Genomic DNA, 14,707 nt, shown 5'->3' on the forward strand with positions numbered 1-14,707 from the left:
AGGAGTTACTCCAGTCCAGTGTGTATAAAAAGGATACACATGCCTGCAATTTGTCTTGTGTTTGCCTCTGACCCTTTTTATCAGCTTTTTTTGGGTTAGCACTAAAATATTATAATATTTCATTCACTCAGCAGTTGCAGCTGATATAGTCTCGCATTGCCAGACCTCTACAGTGCTGTGGAGTAAGGTCTGGCTACACCACAGATACAATCTAGGATAGGAGAAAAAAAAAACACCCTTGTTTCCTCTTGGCACGTGGTATGCTTTAACCCTTAGGTTATCTTCCCGTCGTCCATGCAACTTTTTGTTTTTCGTCAACGTCGTTTTAGTCGTGCAACAGAAAACTAGTTAGCTGTCTGGATTTACCCTGCAGAGATCTGAGGAGCAGTTAACCATAGTCCTCAGAAATGTAGATAAAAAGTTTAGAATGCCAACACAAAGAAGAGGAAGGTAAAGGACATCCGGCCGAAAAGACGTTCGGCGCAATTTCCGGCGGCACCGGAGCAATCCCGCAAATGAAACGTCGTGGATATAGACTATACGCATCATGACACATGGCACCAAATGCATGACAAAACTCAGCTGCTGTAAACATCCCTGCTCTTTTACAACATCACCGGCCTTACAAAACGCATTGAAATAGACCCAGAAGATAACTGATGTTTCGTGTACATTCCTCTCTGTGAAGCTGCCATCATTACCCCGGCAGCCTGATGGTGATTTGTTGATGCAGTCATCTGTGGGCTACGGCTATGATAGATTGAGATCAGCCATCCTCTTTTATAAGCCGTGTTCTTTAATGTAGCAGCCACTAGCGCCACACATCTTTTTTTCCCTTCATGTGGTTATGACTTCCCCGTGGACAAAGATGTAATGAGGAATAATATCTGTGCAGTATGCTGGCACATATTAAATACCACGCATCTCCTGCTGGATTGTGAACAAAACCACTTCTACCTGATGAAGCTTCTGTCCTCGCGATCGTGGAGCGTAAACCTTTACCGTACTTTAGTCGGCGGAGTCCATTAGTGGCGAGATCATTCTGTCACGCTCACAGAGGCAGTGGAGCCACAGTGCACGACTCCGGTAAGACTCCGGCAAAACGACAGGCAGAAGGAGAAGTCCCAAAACAGGCAACGGTCAAAAACACAGGGAATCAGAAAAACAGGAACACAAGGAATACAGGGCAAATCCTAACGGTGGCCAACAGTCAGCTTGGTTTGTTAGAGCTCTGACCTCCACTAGAGCTGGGTGATATGGAGAAAATCAAATATCATGATATTTTGACCAAATACATCGGTAGCCTTTAAAACCAGGAAAAGACAACGCTATTACGATATTATGATATCCAAAATTGAAGTCGCTATCTAGCCTCAAATATCGATATATTGCCCAGCCCTAACTTCATCTCAGGGCATCCTGCATACCTGGACGTACTGTACTACAAGTACATATATATAATAAGTCGCTAGGCTTTCTTTTAGTTTGGGCAGCACATTGCTAGAGTATAGATCAACGAGCACAGTTACAAGAAAATTCACTGAGAAGTGGCATTTCACAGATAAAGGGGATGGGGAGAGATTGGATTTTTTTTATGACAGCAATGCCAACACAATGAGATTGTATCTTATGATTTGTTTTATGACATATTTTATGAAAAATATTTTGGCTGGTAACTTTCTTTCAGTTTGCCAATAGGCATTTACATCTGAGACTAAAAAGTTAATTTTGGACCCTGGTTTCTTACAACCAGTGCATTGTGAGATGATTAAATTTGGTTGCAGTGGGTTTCTTGAGATCGTGTAATGAAAAGCACTTATTGTCAGGCTGATATTATTTAATTGGCTTGGCTGCAGCCCTATGCCAGTTCATTACAGCATGCCTGGCTTGCATTTGCCCACATTGCTATCCAAGATTTCTGCCATTCCCTTTGCAGCTACTGGGAAATCTCCACATTTGGTCCGAGTGTAACTCTGCCTGCTTCGCCCAGGATCAAATCAATGCAATACTGTATGTTTTAAACTTGCTTTCATGGCTTTTTTTGATTGACTTCTATTTTATTGTAGCTTGAAATCAACGGAGAATGGACTGTGGGTAATTTAAACCTAGATGTAGTGTGTTTCCAGATTGAGGGAAGGCAATGGGGAGAAGTGCTTGAGCACATGTGACTCATAATTCCCTGCAGTCATCTGTGATTATTAAAACTTTATACTTGATTGAAAAACTCTGGGGGTCTAGAAACTGTTAATTATACTAATCCTTGCTATGATTGGACTGACAGCTACTGGAGTCCAGCTGATTGTCAGGGAGCCACATTTGCTGTAATATACTTGTAATGCAGCTTTTCTACAAACAGACATTTAATTCCTCACCAGGTTTTTTTTTTGCACCCCGCCAAAAAAAAACCACATACAATATTAAATGAAGTTAACTGTTCACACAATACAGTAACTTGAGCTATTTAAATGAACTGATACATGGTTAAATGTAATTTTCTCTTACTAGTGTATCGCCAACACATTCTCACTACCAGCACGTCAATAAACACCGTGTGGTCAGGTGGCGTCATTGTTTTTCCGACGCCCTTGGTCGGGACTCTTGGCGTCACTTTTTGACGCTCTGGGTCGGGACCGATTTGGCACACTGATCTCATGAAGTGACGTATGTATGACAATGTATGCCAATTCGTATGCCATTATTGGCGTGTTATCAAGACGCATACTCGCTTTTTTGCGTGTTTATCAACGCCGTTTTGCCTCCATTTACTTACATTACCTTGCGATTGTGTTGAAGTAGTGTGAAAGGGCGAAAATCCGCATAGAGAGGTTGGTCGGGGTGGAGGATGGGTCAAACACAGGACACGTTTCCTTCATGTCCCGTGTGTCACGTTTCCTAAAGTCAACCGTCGCTTTCTCGCAATAACACGCCAAGTGGCGTGTATGTTTACGCTCGCTGTGTACAGCGTAGACATACACGTGGATAGCTCAAAATGCGCACAGATAACACGCCACTTGGCTTAAGAAAGTGGGCGTGTATGTTTACGCGAAGTCATGATGTCATGTTGGATTTGGCGTAATTTTTCAACGTGCAGGGTAAAACCACTTAGTAAAGGTTAGTGTAAGATCGTGGGTGGGACAAGAACGGGACACAATTTATTTATTGTGTTATTTGACCCATCCACCACCCCAACCTGCCTCCTTACGCAGATTTTCGGTCTTTTATACATCTCGCTTTCACTGTCACTCTTAACAGTATGTCATTTTCCAGCGCCTCTTTTAGTGATGCTGCTATGCCCGGTGCGTCCCGTACAGGCGCTAAAGGGTGATTTTTGTGTCGGTATATCTGCACTAAGGGCCATTGACCAAACGTCCGTATTTGACAAGTTGGGAATGAGAATGGGTTGCTATCCCCTTGTTGTACTTTGTCCATAGCAATCCCCACCAATCGGTCCCTAAACATCCCAGTTAGAGAGAAAATGCTGTAAACATATTCTTTGTAAATCTTTAAAATCATTCCCCAAAAGAACCAAGCAGGCCTGCCTTGTTGCACAATCCAGCATTTCAGCGTGTAGCTTGCTAGCTCGTAAAGCCTGACATTGCGCCGGATGACTTAATCCTGGAAATATACTTTCGTTGATCCAGACTACTACTACTGATAATAGTGATAATATGTGTATAGCTTCTTCTGTAGCACCCAAATGGCCAAAAAAAGAGTCAACTAATACAGCTTTAAAGCAGCCATATTATGCTCATTTTCAGGTTCATAATTGTATTTTAAGGTTGTACCAGAATAGGTTTACATGGTTTAATTTTCAAAAAACACCATATTTGTGTTGTACTGCACCGCTCTCTCTCACTGCTGCAGATCCTCTTTTCAGCTGGTCTCTGTTTTAGCTACAGAGTGAGACCTCTTTTCTTCTTCTTCTTCTGTACTATCTTTGATTGCACTGCACATGCCCAGTAGCTCAGATGTAGATCATGTCAGCTAGCTAGCTCCATAGACAGTAAAAGAAAGGCTGTTTCTACAACTTTGCTCAGTTACAAGGCAGGATTAGCTGGGAGACTTCTAAATGAGGGCGCACATGTAAGTAGTTCTTTTGTAGATTATGGTGAACTTGTGTGTGTTGTAGCAGTGCTTTGCTATTGAGAACGAGGTAGCATGCTAGCGTTAGCATGCTAGCGTTAGCCATAGCGTTAGCATGCTAACGCTACGAGCTAATGGTTGCGGTTAGCCTGCTCGTTTTGGCTTGTGACGTCACAAGCCGTGCTGATTTTGAACAGCTCACCCAGAGACTGAAGGCAGGACACATTCAGTCTAAACAGCATGGGTGGATTTTTATCAAAGTTTGTATGTGTGTGGAAGCACCAGAGACACAACATAACACCCCAAATCCCAGAAAAAGTGATTTTTTCATAATATGGGCACTTTAAGCCATATATCTGTGTTGACCTTAACCTTGTTGTGTGCTAATCTCTAGTATTAGTGTCCTCTTGCTGTTCAGACACATTCCTAGACACAAGTTGACAGCTGATTTATTAGCTGCTATGTTAATATATCATATCAAACAACTCATTAACACTGTTTAATTTGCTCCTGTTAAAAGCATCTGCTCTGGCTACATGGCTTGATCCCTCCTTTTCCCTTCACTACAGTCAGGCGTTGTGGGCGTTGTTTGTCACATCCTGCGCTTTCATGCTCTAATGGTTGCCCTTTTTCATGCTCCTTCTCTCAGCTTGAACAAAACGGGTCAGGTGATAAGGGTCCATCCATCAGGAAGGAGGATACAGCAGGAATGTAACTGTTGGTGACGCAGTGTTTTTTTTTGGCTGAGGATAAGTGGGCCCACTGGGTGTACTTCCTGTTTAGTCACCTAACATGAAGAGCAGTAACGGTTTTGGACAGAATTGTCTCAGGAATACTCTTCTCTGAGGCCTTTAACCTTTGCACTTCAAAGGGTTGGCTAAACTAAATGACAAAAAATTAATTCTCATTCACCTCCGTATAGGATCCGTGCTATTTTTGGTTTTATTTCTCTAGGTTTTGAGATATCTGTCTCTGAGAGTTTTGTCTCCATCCTATTATAATTGTGATGGATACATTCCTTTTCTGGGGGTTGAAAAATGACAAAAAACATCTGTTTCCAACCTCCTGTTCCCATTACTCTGAATAATACACAGACATTGTTGTCAACAGTTTAAGGTGGTGATGGAGCAGTGGATATGACACATGCCTTTGGTGTGGGAGATCTGGGTTCTATTCCCACTGCGATACATCAACCAATGTGTCCCTGAGCCACTTAATCCATAGTTGCTCCAGAGACGTGTGACCTCTGACATATATAGCAATTGTAAGTCGCTTTGGGTAAAAGCGTCAGCTAAATGACATGTAATGTAATGTAAGGTGGTGCTAAATTCTACCAAACAAGTAATCCCTATGGAACTGGTCAGACAGCTTCTGCAAAAGTCTTTCCCCTTGGCTAAGGTGGAAGTTGGTGTATAGATTTCTTTTTTGAAATGTGACAAAGTGCAATGAAATCTTACACACTTGAATGTTACTCAAGCTTTATCCTCCGCTGAATAGATGAAAAATTGCACCGTGCAAATGAAAACATCAGATCTGTGTGGACAGATGACGAGAATGTAATGTTGCTAAAAAAAAAAGAAGTAATATTTCCATCATATTTTCTACACGATTTTCCATTGTTTGAAGTTTGAGTGGAGCTCTTTGAATTAGCTCATCTCATTTTGTCCTTTCCTATGCAATGGATTAATGACACCTGACTGGGAAGTTAATGCCAGCAGTCCTACTTTTATTGATAAATTCACAATTACACAGCAACCCTTTAGAGACAACAGCATTCAATATGTACGGTAACTAGAGACGCTCCGATACCAGTATCGGAAAAGCCTCCCATACAAATAATAATTTATACTTTTGTTAAACCCGCAAAGGGAATTACAATGTTTTCACTTTGTTGTTATTATACACATTAAACACAGGCCTGAATTACACATACATGCTGAGTTTTTATACATGCACTAATGGAGAGATGTCAGAGTGGGGGGGCTGCAGCTGTCGATCGACAGGCGCCCAGAGCAGTTGGGGGTTCAGTGCCACCTTGGCAGTGCCCAGGCAGTGAACTGGCACCTCTCCAGTTACCAGTCCACCACCATACTTTGGTCCATATGGGGACTTGAAACAGCAGCCCTCCGGTTCCCAACCCAACTCCCTACAGACTGAGCTACTGCCACCCCAAAATGCTGCTATCGGTATCGGAAAGTACTCGAGTTTATGCACCAATCCGATACCACGTAATTTAGCCCCGAAGAAAATCTACTTTAAAGTAGTTCATTTCTTATTTCTCTAACAGTAACTAATTTATGCATCCACTTACAGCGCATCTGGAGCTGTGCCATCATTGCCCAGCACTGATAACTCTGGCTCAGCACTTCGGCCCTAATGTGGCCTGTTTTGTAACTGGAGCCAAATATCTGGGGAAAAGCTCAGCAATCTTGCATCATCAGATGATATCATTAACTGGGTTTTATCAGGCCAGCAATCTTAATCTCTGCAACTGTGCGTGTGCCTATCTCATCTTTGCTGGTTAGTTTGCCGGGCATCTCATGCTCCCCTTCCCTCCCCGTTGCTGCTGACAGGACCGAAGACTTCCAGTCCGAGCTCCCCCCGCTGCATCTTCGTTATTTATGATCTGCTATTGATTTTGCTTTCGACAAAGGACAGGTTAATCTTTTTGTTAGATGCACACTGACAGCTTATGATTTCCTTTGGGCACGTCGTCTTGTTTTCAATCAGTTCTTGCTTACTTTTCTCCTTCCGATGCCCCCCCTCCACCCATTCCTCCCCAGCACTTTGCTCTGTGTGTCATCTGAAAGCCGTATGACAGCGTCGAACATTGAAAGTTCAGAAGTGTATCATCAGAGCAGCTTTGTACAGGCAAGGTACCGTTATGCCATTAGTTAAGGATTTGTTACGCTTCGGTAGCTTTGTCTGGACAAACGCAGCATGGATGAAGGTGACAAAGCGCCACCTCTGCCAGTGTCTGTTTCACCCATCTCGATAGAGCGGAATTCAATACAGCTGATGGATTAAACTTACATTAGTTGAGTATTTAGCACTGAGAGCCAAAAAGCTGACACTTTCTGCTGAAAGGAGAGAAAGGAAAGACGAGACAAGAGCCTTATCAGCTGGATATGCTGGGTTATTAAATACCTGGGCATAATTAGTCTCGCATGGCCAGACCTATCTCCACAGCGCTGTGGAGTAAGGTCTGGCTACAGCACAGATACATTCTGGGACAGGAGAAAAAATCGCTCTGGGTTGTTTGCATAAATCGTCTTGGGCGGCACTAAGTTCTGGAAGCAGCGACGGTAGCGCTGCAAAATAGGCATAATGAAGGTGTCTGTCAAACCTCTTAAGGCTGGTTATTCAATGTAGCTGGTGTTGGACCAGCTGAGAGAGTGTAGAGTCCCTTTCATTTTCCTGAGTGAGACAGAGACAGTTTGCCCTCAGAGTGTCCTGCCCTTTCAAGGATGGGATTTTCCACCTCCATTTTTCCAGTGAATTGAAGTGATCTGTCCGGTTATGTGACCGCTGGGCTCTGACATGACATTCTTTAGAAACTGCGGTGACCCACAGTCATGCTGGCATCTGTCATTACACACACACGCCTGGCCGCACATCTGCCCAGGGTTAAAGAACCAAATAGGTCATTTTGCTTCATCCAGCTTGTAATTTCCTGTGTTTTAAGCTGAGGTTTATATGCCAGTTTCCCACAAAATCGGATGCACTGAGACAAAAATATGGGAAAAAGGCATCTGCCAACTGCTGTTGATTTCATATTGAAAAATAAAAAAATCCTCTCAGATGGATTAGGATTAGCAGAAAATATGGAGCTGAGGGAAACAGCTTCACCATAATGTTTTGGTTTGATATACAGTAGGTTAAAACAGAATAAGAATCAGAAATGGATTTATTGCAAAGTATCACTTACAAGGAATTTGCCTTGGTGGATGGTGCATACATAAACATATTAAAAGGAAATAAATGTAAAAGAAACGGTAACATAATGAGAACAATAACAAAAAAAGGATTTATGGTTTAGTGCAGGATGTGCAAAGAGTTTAATGCACTATGAGTTCCTGCTTGACGTCACTTCTGTTGACATTCCAAGTAAATTCAAAACACAACAGAGCAAGCTCGCCCCTCCCCTCATGTTTCTGTAACTGTCATGACCAAGGGGGTAAGCTTCTCCTCGGACCGCGAACCTCCTATGGCGCCATTTTAATGCTACAAAGCGATCACCCCCCGTTAGCATTCCATTGACTGCCATTCATTTTGGCGCTACTTTGACAGCGAATAACTTTACATCTGAAGCGTTTAAAGACTCTATTTGTCCATTGTTTATTTCTAAAGAAACATGACAAAGGCTCCATTACCTTGTACCTCACGTTATGGCTCCGTAGCAGACGTTTTTATAAAAATAGGCTAACGATTGTGTCATAACCACGAGACTTACTGTCGCATAGTAGAGGAATTACCGTATAGTACAGGAGAAGCGCGCAGGCAGTTTCGTCTCACATTAGCTGTTTAAGTGCAATTACTAATGTTAACTAGCATTTTAGTTAGCAATAATTAGCCTGTGCCTATGTTATCTCACAGCTACCAGAAGACTTCCAACTTTCAGACACGTTGCTCACGTCACATTTACGTCGTCTCTCTCAGTTGGAGGCTGCGCAGTAATGCTCAGCGCTCACCGGAAAAGTGCTTCTAACAGCCTTCACTGGTCTCCGTCCAGAGCAACGGGATCTGTTGGTCCATTCTTATATACAGTCTATGGTCATGACTAACTGACTGTCACTAACCCCCACCCCCTCCCCCAACCATCTTGTCGGTGATTGGCTGGAATGTGGTTTGTTGTATTTTGGTGCACAGCCTGTGCCTCTAGTGTTTGTTTGACGTTTACGACCCCTGTGTTGTCTGACCGGGCTTTTTCACGGTGTGTTCAGGGGGCAGGAAGCTAGAGGATCAAGGAGAGATGACTACGATTTGAGCCAAAAATTAAATTGCGCTGAAACCATGCAGGAACTCATAGTGCGCCTTTAAGAGATATAGTTTGTGCAATGGACAGGTTAGGGCTGCTTGATTATGGAAAAGTCATAATCACAATTATTTTGGTCAATACTGAAATCATGATTATTTAACTTGATATCTTATTGACTTTTGGAAAGATGTTGCATTTATTAAAGACAAAACAAGAGTTTACATGCAAAACGTAATCTGCAAGCTATATTATAGTATACATACATATGTATATACAATATACAGTATTGCGACTCGATGTAATGAGTATTGCAAGTTTTTGGTTGAAGTTGAATAATACACTAGATAAAATAAATCATGAGACATTTCTAAAAACTAATAGTTTTCTAAGAAGAATGCACATCACATGTCAATAAGTCGGTCTGACATTTATTTCATTCGTTAAGAAGTACATTACGTGTTTTCTGCATTTTCTGCTTTCGGTCAGAAAACGGATGTGATGTAGTAGCCGTCGGTGGTATCGTATGAACAGAAAACATTTAGGTGAATCATTGGTCAAAAATAAAAAAAAATCGCTGATTGTATGTGTGTCTGTGTAGTGGTGTGTGTGTGCGTCTGCGTGGTCAAAAACTTTATGTGCTTCCGGGTTGCACCTGAGGAACCAAAGATTAGTAGAATTTTACTGACCACTAGACAGAGCACCGACAGGACTGCACCGCGCACACAGTGGCAGAGGGGGCGCTGTTTCGCTCCACCAGCTAAAGAAGAAAATGATAATGGAATGTTTTGATAAGTGAAATGGCAAAATCAGTAAAAGACAACCATGGGAATCATAAATTTAGTTTATATATTTTAAATTATGTTTTATATTTTTATGGGGAGACCAGGCTTCCTTTGGCCTCCTAGAGCAACCACCACTGGGTACAGCTGAAGTCAACATTGTGCACAATTTAAACTGCTTATAAATGAGCGTTAAGCAAACTTATAAAATAAATGTGTGAATGTAGAAACTTGTGTGTTGAATATTCTAATGGTCGGCCGGCCGCTGGGATTTAACTGTCCTAGACCTGCTGGTCTGGAAAAGCAAAGGAAGCAGTTTCACTAGTTTAATTGGCAGCTTAGCTTTTGCGCTGAACTGCCTTCACTTATGTATGAGACAGTTATTTAGCCAAATGTAATTTTTATGCTGCCGATGCAGTTTCATGTTTCATTTTGAACTGCTCAGAAGTGCAGCTTCATGAATTTCACTTTGGTGGTATGTAACTGTACTCAGGTTTCCTTTCAACAGGGCAAAAATATTCAGGCTACAAAACAGATGCACATTTTTTTTTTAAACATATGTCATATGTCAGTATTCTATTTGTGGTTTCCTACCCTCTCCTGATGGCTATCTTTGTCATTTGCAGATCTGAAAGCGAAAGTTCGAGAAATGTCAGGTATGTGCTGCCCACATTTCTCCACACACCTTCTCATCTTTCTGCCTGTAAACATGTTGTAGACTTGATTGTTTCTCTCCACACTACTCTCAGTCACGTCATCTAACAAAATCTCATCAGCTTTCTCCGTACCCTTCTGGTTTTTCGCTGCTGTGCACCCTCACCCGTCGGTTCCTCCCTGTCCAGATAAGATTATTGTTTTCCACCAGGAAGCAGCAATACCTTACAGAGCTTCCTGCAGCGGCTCCTCTGTGATTCTCATCTTTGCTCGATAGATTCTTTCTCCAGGCCTGTCAACCAGGTAGTCATGTCTTGTTGTGAGGTATACACTGACTTTGCACAGTCACGGGTACATATCTTCTCTTATTATGTTACATGACTTAAATTACGAGAGGCAAGCCTTGATAAGATGAGGCAGGGCTGTGTGGAGAGTCATTAAAGCTTAAAAATGTCTGTTTCACACCATTATCTGCCATTTTCTTTCTTTTTCAAGGTCTTATATTTTAATTATTGCCTCTGAGAGCAACATTAATAGATGTCATGCACTGTTGACTGTATAACAATAATAATAGTAAACTTTATATATAGTGTTGGGTATGGATAGATGGGTGGATATATACAATAGATTCACTTTATCGCCAGAAATATGCACACACCTCAATATCCATATGTGATTGAACTTCTCATTCCCAAACCATGGATATTAATATGGCACTGTGTATGTTATAATATGTTGGAACGGCTTTCCTTTGCTCCTATTAGAGAAGTCGGCTGATTGATGTTGGGCGAAGTACATTGTTGTATAAAATATCATTGTATACTTTACATTAAGATTTGCCTGAAGTGGAAGTAAGGCACATAGCTTACATGAAAAGAAAAAACGAAAAGATCGAACTGTCCTATAGTCTGCTGTGCATTAAATTATTGCTCATTCAGACCCTCTGAAAGACAGCCCCCGTTTGGGACTCTGGTCTCTGGAGAGACAAACTGCTGGTTACTCGTGCCAAAAATCGCCACATACTGGCCAACCAATTAACCTGAAGTAAACGCTAGCTATCCATAAACAGAAGTGACATGGTGGTTGGTTGTCCGGTGGGTGTGTGTGTTGGCTTGCGTTAGTATATATTTGTGTGTGTGTGTGTGTGTGTGTGTGTGTGTGTGTCTGTGTGTGTGCGTGTGTGTGTGTGTGCGTGTGTGTGTGTGTGTGTGTGTGTGTGTGTGTGTGTGTGTGTGTGTGTGTGTCGGCCCAGCGAAGCTCTGACGTGTAGACAGCAGAGGAACTGAAGAAAGTAGCTGCAGCTTCACCAAAATTAAGACTAAAAAAACAGAACTATTTTGGTACAAACATTTACCAGCCATGTGGCAGATAGCGCTCTGAGATTTCCTCGCCAAACTTAAAATTTACCCGCATTTGGCGCTTGCCGAGGGTTAATTTTGGACCCTGACTCTATGGAGATGGTGAGGGTTCTCCAAAACATTGCTGTTGCTGTTCAAGAAAAAGTAAACTGTTATTAAAAAATGTTCATGCTTGATTATTTTCTTGCACATTTATTTTAAAGGAATTAGGGCTGGCAATATATTGTCTTAACTTCGGATATTGTGTTGTCCTTTACTGGTTTTAAAAGCTACAATACAGTAAAGTGATGTCATTTTCTGAACTTACCAGACTGTATTTATCAAAAATCTTATTTTGTTAATATTTTGTGAAAGCCCCAATTGTCAACCCTACAATATCGCCACAATATCGATATCGAGATATTTGGTCAATATTTGATTTTCTCCATATCGCCCAGCTCTACAAGGAACCGTAAAGCAGTATTGATAAAACACCTGTGTTGAAAAGACAGATCTTAAGTCTGGATTTAAAGATGGAAACAGATCTGATGTCATGACACGAGCGGGAAGTTTCTTCCAGCTTTTTTCCACCAAGCTTCCTTCAGAATGAATATACAGAACAACAAAGAGCCTTCTGTCCTCTGAGCAGAGAGTACAGGTAGACGTATACGAGTATACACAATGGTTATGTCTTATATTTAGACTGTGTCTACAGCTAATGAAGCTGGCAATTAAATGCATCTGTGGTAAACAGAATTGTAGCCTCGCTTTAGCAGATTGTATACCCTAGCAGTATTTCGCCAGTTAGTTTTAGAATAATGTTTCTGTCCAGGCTACAGGTAACAAACAAGTTCAGAAGGGGGTTCTGAATTTCTTGTGTCCTATGGTTAGATCTGCATTTGGAGTTGTATTTCTTGTTATTTTGCTTTTATATCTGGAGAAAAAAATACACTGAAATGCATCTTTGGCCATCTCTGGAGGTAGTTTGCATAATCAACTCCCTAATGCATCTTGGGCACATTTGCACCTGGATTTGATGTGTTTACGCTTTGTATGATTACAATCCAATCATCCAGGTGTTAATGCCAGGTGGAAAGGACATATTCATAATGAATATGATCACTGAGATCTGAATCTGCAAATCCATTTCAGTCAGCAAAACCATCATGATAGTTTTTGTATGACAAGCCCTGTAATAGCAGACTGGTGTGGCATTGGCTCTGCTTCTGACCACCTCATGTGTCCTGAGACAAAGTGAAAAATGTCAGAGTCGAGATGAATTGAAGGCCCGTCCCTGGGAGACACTGGAGTTACACACTGTGGACACCTTGTGCTTTCCAAGTCAATCACAGGGCAGAACAACACTTTCATCACAGTGATAGATGCTTCAACTGGACAGGGCTGCAGCGGTGTGTGGCTGCAGGCCTGATAGCAAATAAAAGTGGACTTATCAGTGACAAATGAAAAACTGGAGATGGCAAACACCAGTTTGCCAACATATGTGCCAGATAGCAGGCTATGCACAAGGTCTTTGCATTTATGGAAATTGTTATCTAGAGAAGTAGTTTTAAAGAACCAGTGAAACGAACAACTGGCCCCTAACGGTCTATTGATCATAGACTGTAAAAATAATGGACGAAGCTTCTAGGTCTGAAGAGTGAAGCCAATGTGGAAGCCCCTTTAAACCTGCATTCTATCTCATTTCCAGCACGGGGCGACTCCACTGGCTCAAAAAATAAGTCTGTTTCTATAGAAGTCTATGGGGAAATGACCACACTTCTCACTTGATTTATTACCTCAATAAACATTTTCCTATTATGGTCTCAATTGCTAGATTTAAGTCTTCTTCAATATAGCATGATGTTCATTTAGTAAATTGTTGTCCCATTTATTTTAAAATAGATGATAAAGCAGGGGATGCTTTAGGACCTGTCAATCAGGACAGAGGCTTAGTGATGCTAACCATGGCACTGTGGACATTAAAATAGAACTGAACTTGTTTTTGGCTGTTGTTCTTGTGTTCATCTTAAACTTTGACCCTCTTCCTTTGATACTTTATCAAAGGTAATTGGAAAATTTTGGTAACCCTAAAAATATCAGCGTTCTGCCAACCAAGCTAGCAAGCTACCGCTAGTGTTAGCTGGTAACTTAAGGGAAGGTTTGCTGATGGACCCGCTGGATGACTTGCTTCAAATAGGGTTGGCAACTTCCCTCTCTACCGTTTAACTTAGTGCAGCTCCATTGCAGCCATAAACAACACTGGCTTGGCTGCGTCATCCTCCCCAGCTCCACCCTCTCGTCAATAATCGTCACGTCAGGTAGGCTATCAAAAAACCAAGATGGCGACGGCCAAATTGCCAAACTTGAGGCTTCAAAATGGCAGTCCACAAACCAATGGGTGACATCACGGCTGCTACCTCCTTTATTTTTTACAGTCTATGGTATTGCTGTATATATGATATTGGCTTGATAAGGTATATTAGTGGTCATCCAGAAGTGTGTGTGATATTACTGTACATTTACCCAGCAGTGACTTAAGGTCTTGTGCAGAGAGCATAATTATGTGAAGACAAAGGCACTGTGAAACCACAGCCAAAGATTTCATCAGCCTCTGAAATATGAAAGAATTAAATAATTGAATTGTTGACAGAGTAAAACCTCTCTCTCTTTATCAGGTCAAGGATAAACTCTCATGAGCTTTGGTTTTGGAAGGATATGAATGGAAGTGCAGTAACAGAAAAAAACTTCATAGTGCTGGAGAAATAGAATTACCTTGGCTCTAAACAGTAGCCCCACTTAAGCAGCGGACAGTGTGGGGAATTGAGTCGGGTGGGGGTTCTGCGTGTGGTAGCTGGTAGTAATCACTCCTAGGTCCA

The 14,707-nt window shown here is 41.8% G+C and overlaps 1 protein-coding gene across 5 annotated transcripts in view; it reads left to right on the forward strand.

Annotated features, from left to right (window-relative positions):
- Positions 1-14,707, forward strand: part of iqsec1b (IQ motif and Sec7 domain ArfGEF 1b) — a 232,514-nt gene that overhangs the window by 30,182 nt on the left and 187,625 nt on the right. For all 5 annotated transcript variants that reach the window (XM_031280054.2, XM_036002367.1, XM_036002368.1 and 2 more), the window contains exon 2: positions 10,467-10,496. In XM_031280054.2, coding sequence (XP_031135914.1) covers positions 10,467-10,496 — 30 coding nt within the window. The remainder of the gene's footprint in view (positions 1-10,466; positions 10,497-14,707) is intronic.

This window comes from Sander lucioperca, chromosome 6 (genome assembly GCF_008315115.2).
Source record: "Sander lucioperca isolate FBNREF2018 chromosome 6, SLUC_FBN_1.2, whole genome shotgun sequence".
Lineage (NCBI taxonomy): Eukaryota > Metazoa > Chordata > Actinopteri > Perciformes > Percidae > Sander > Sander lucioperca.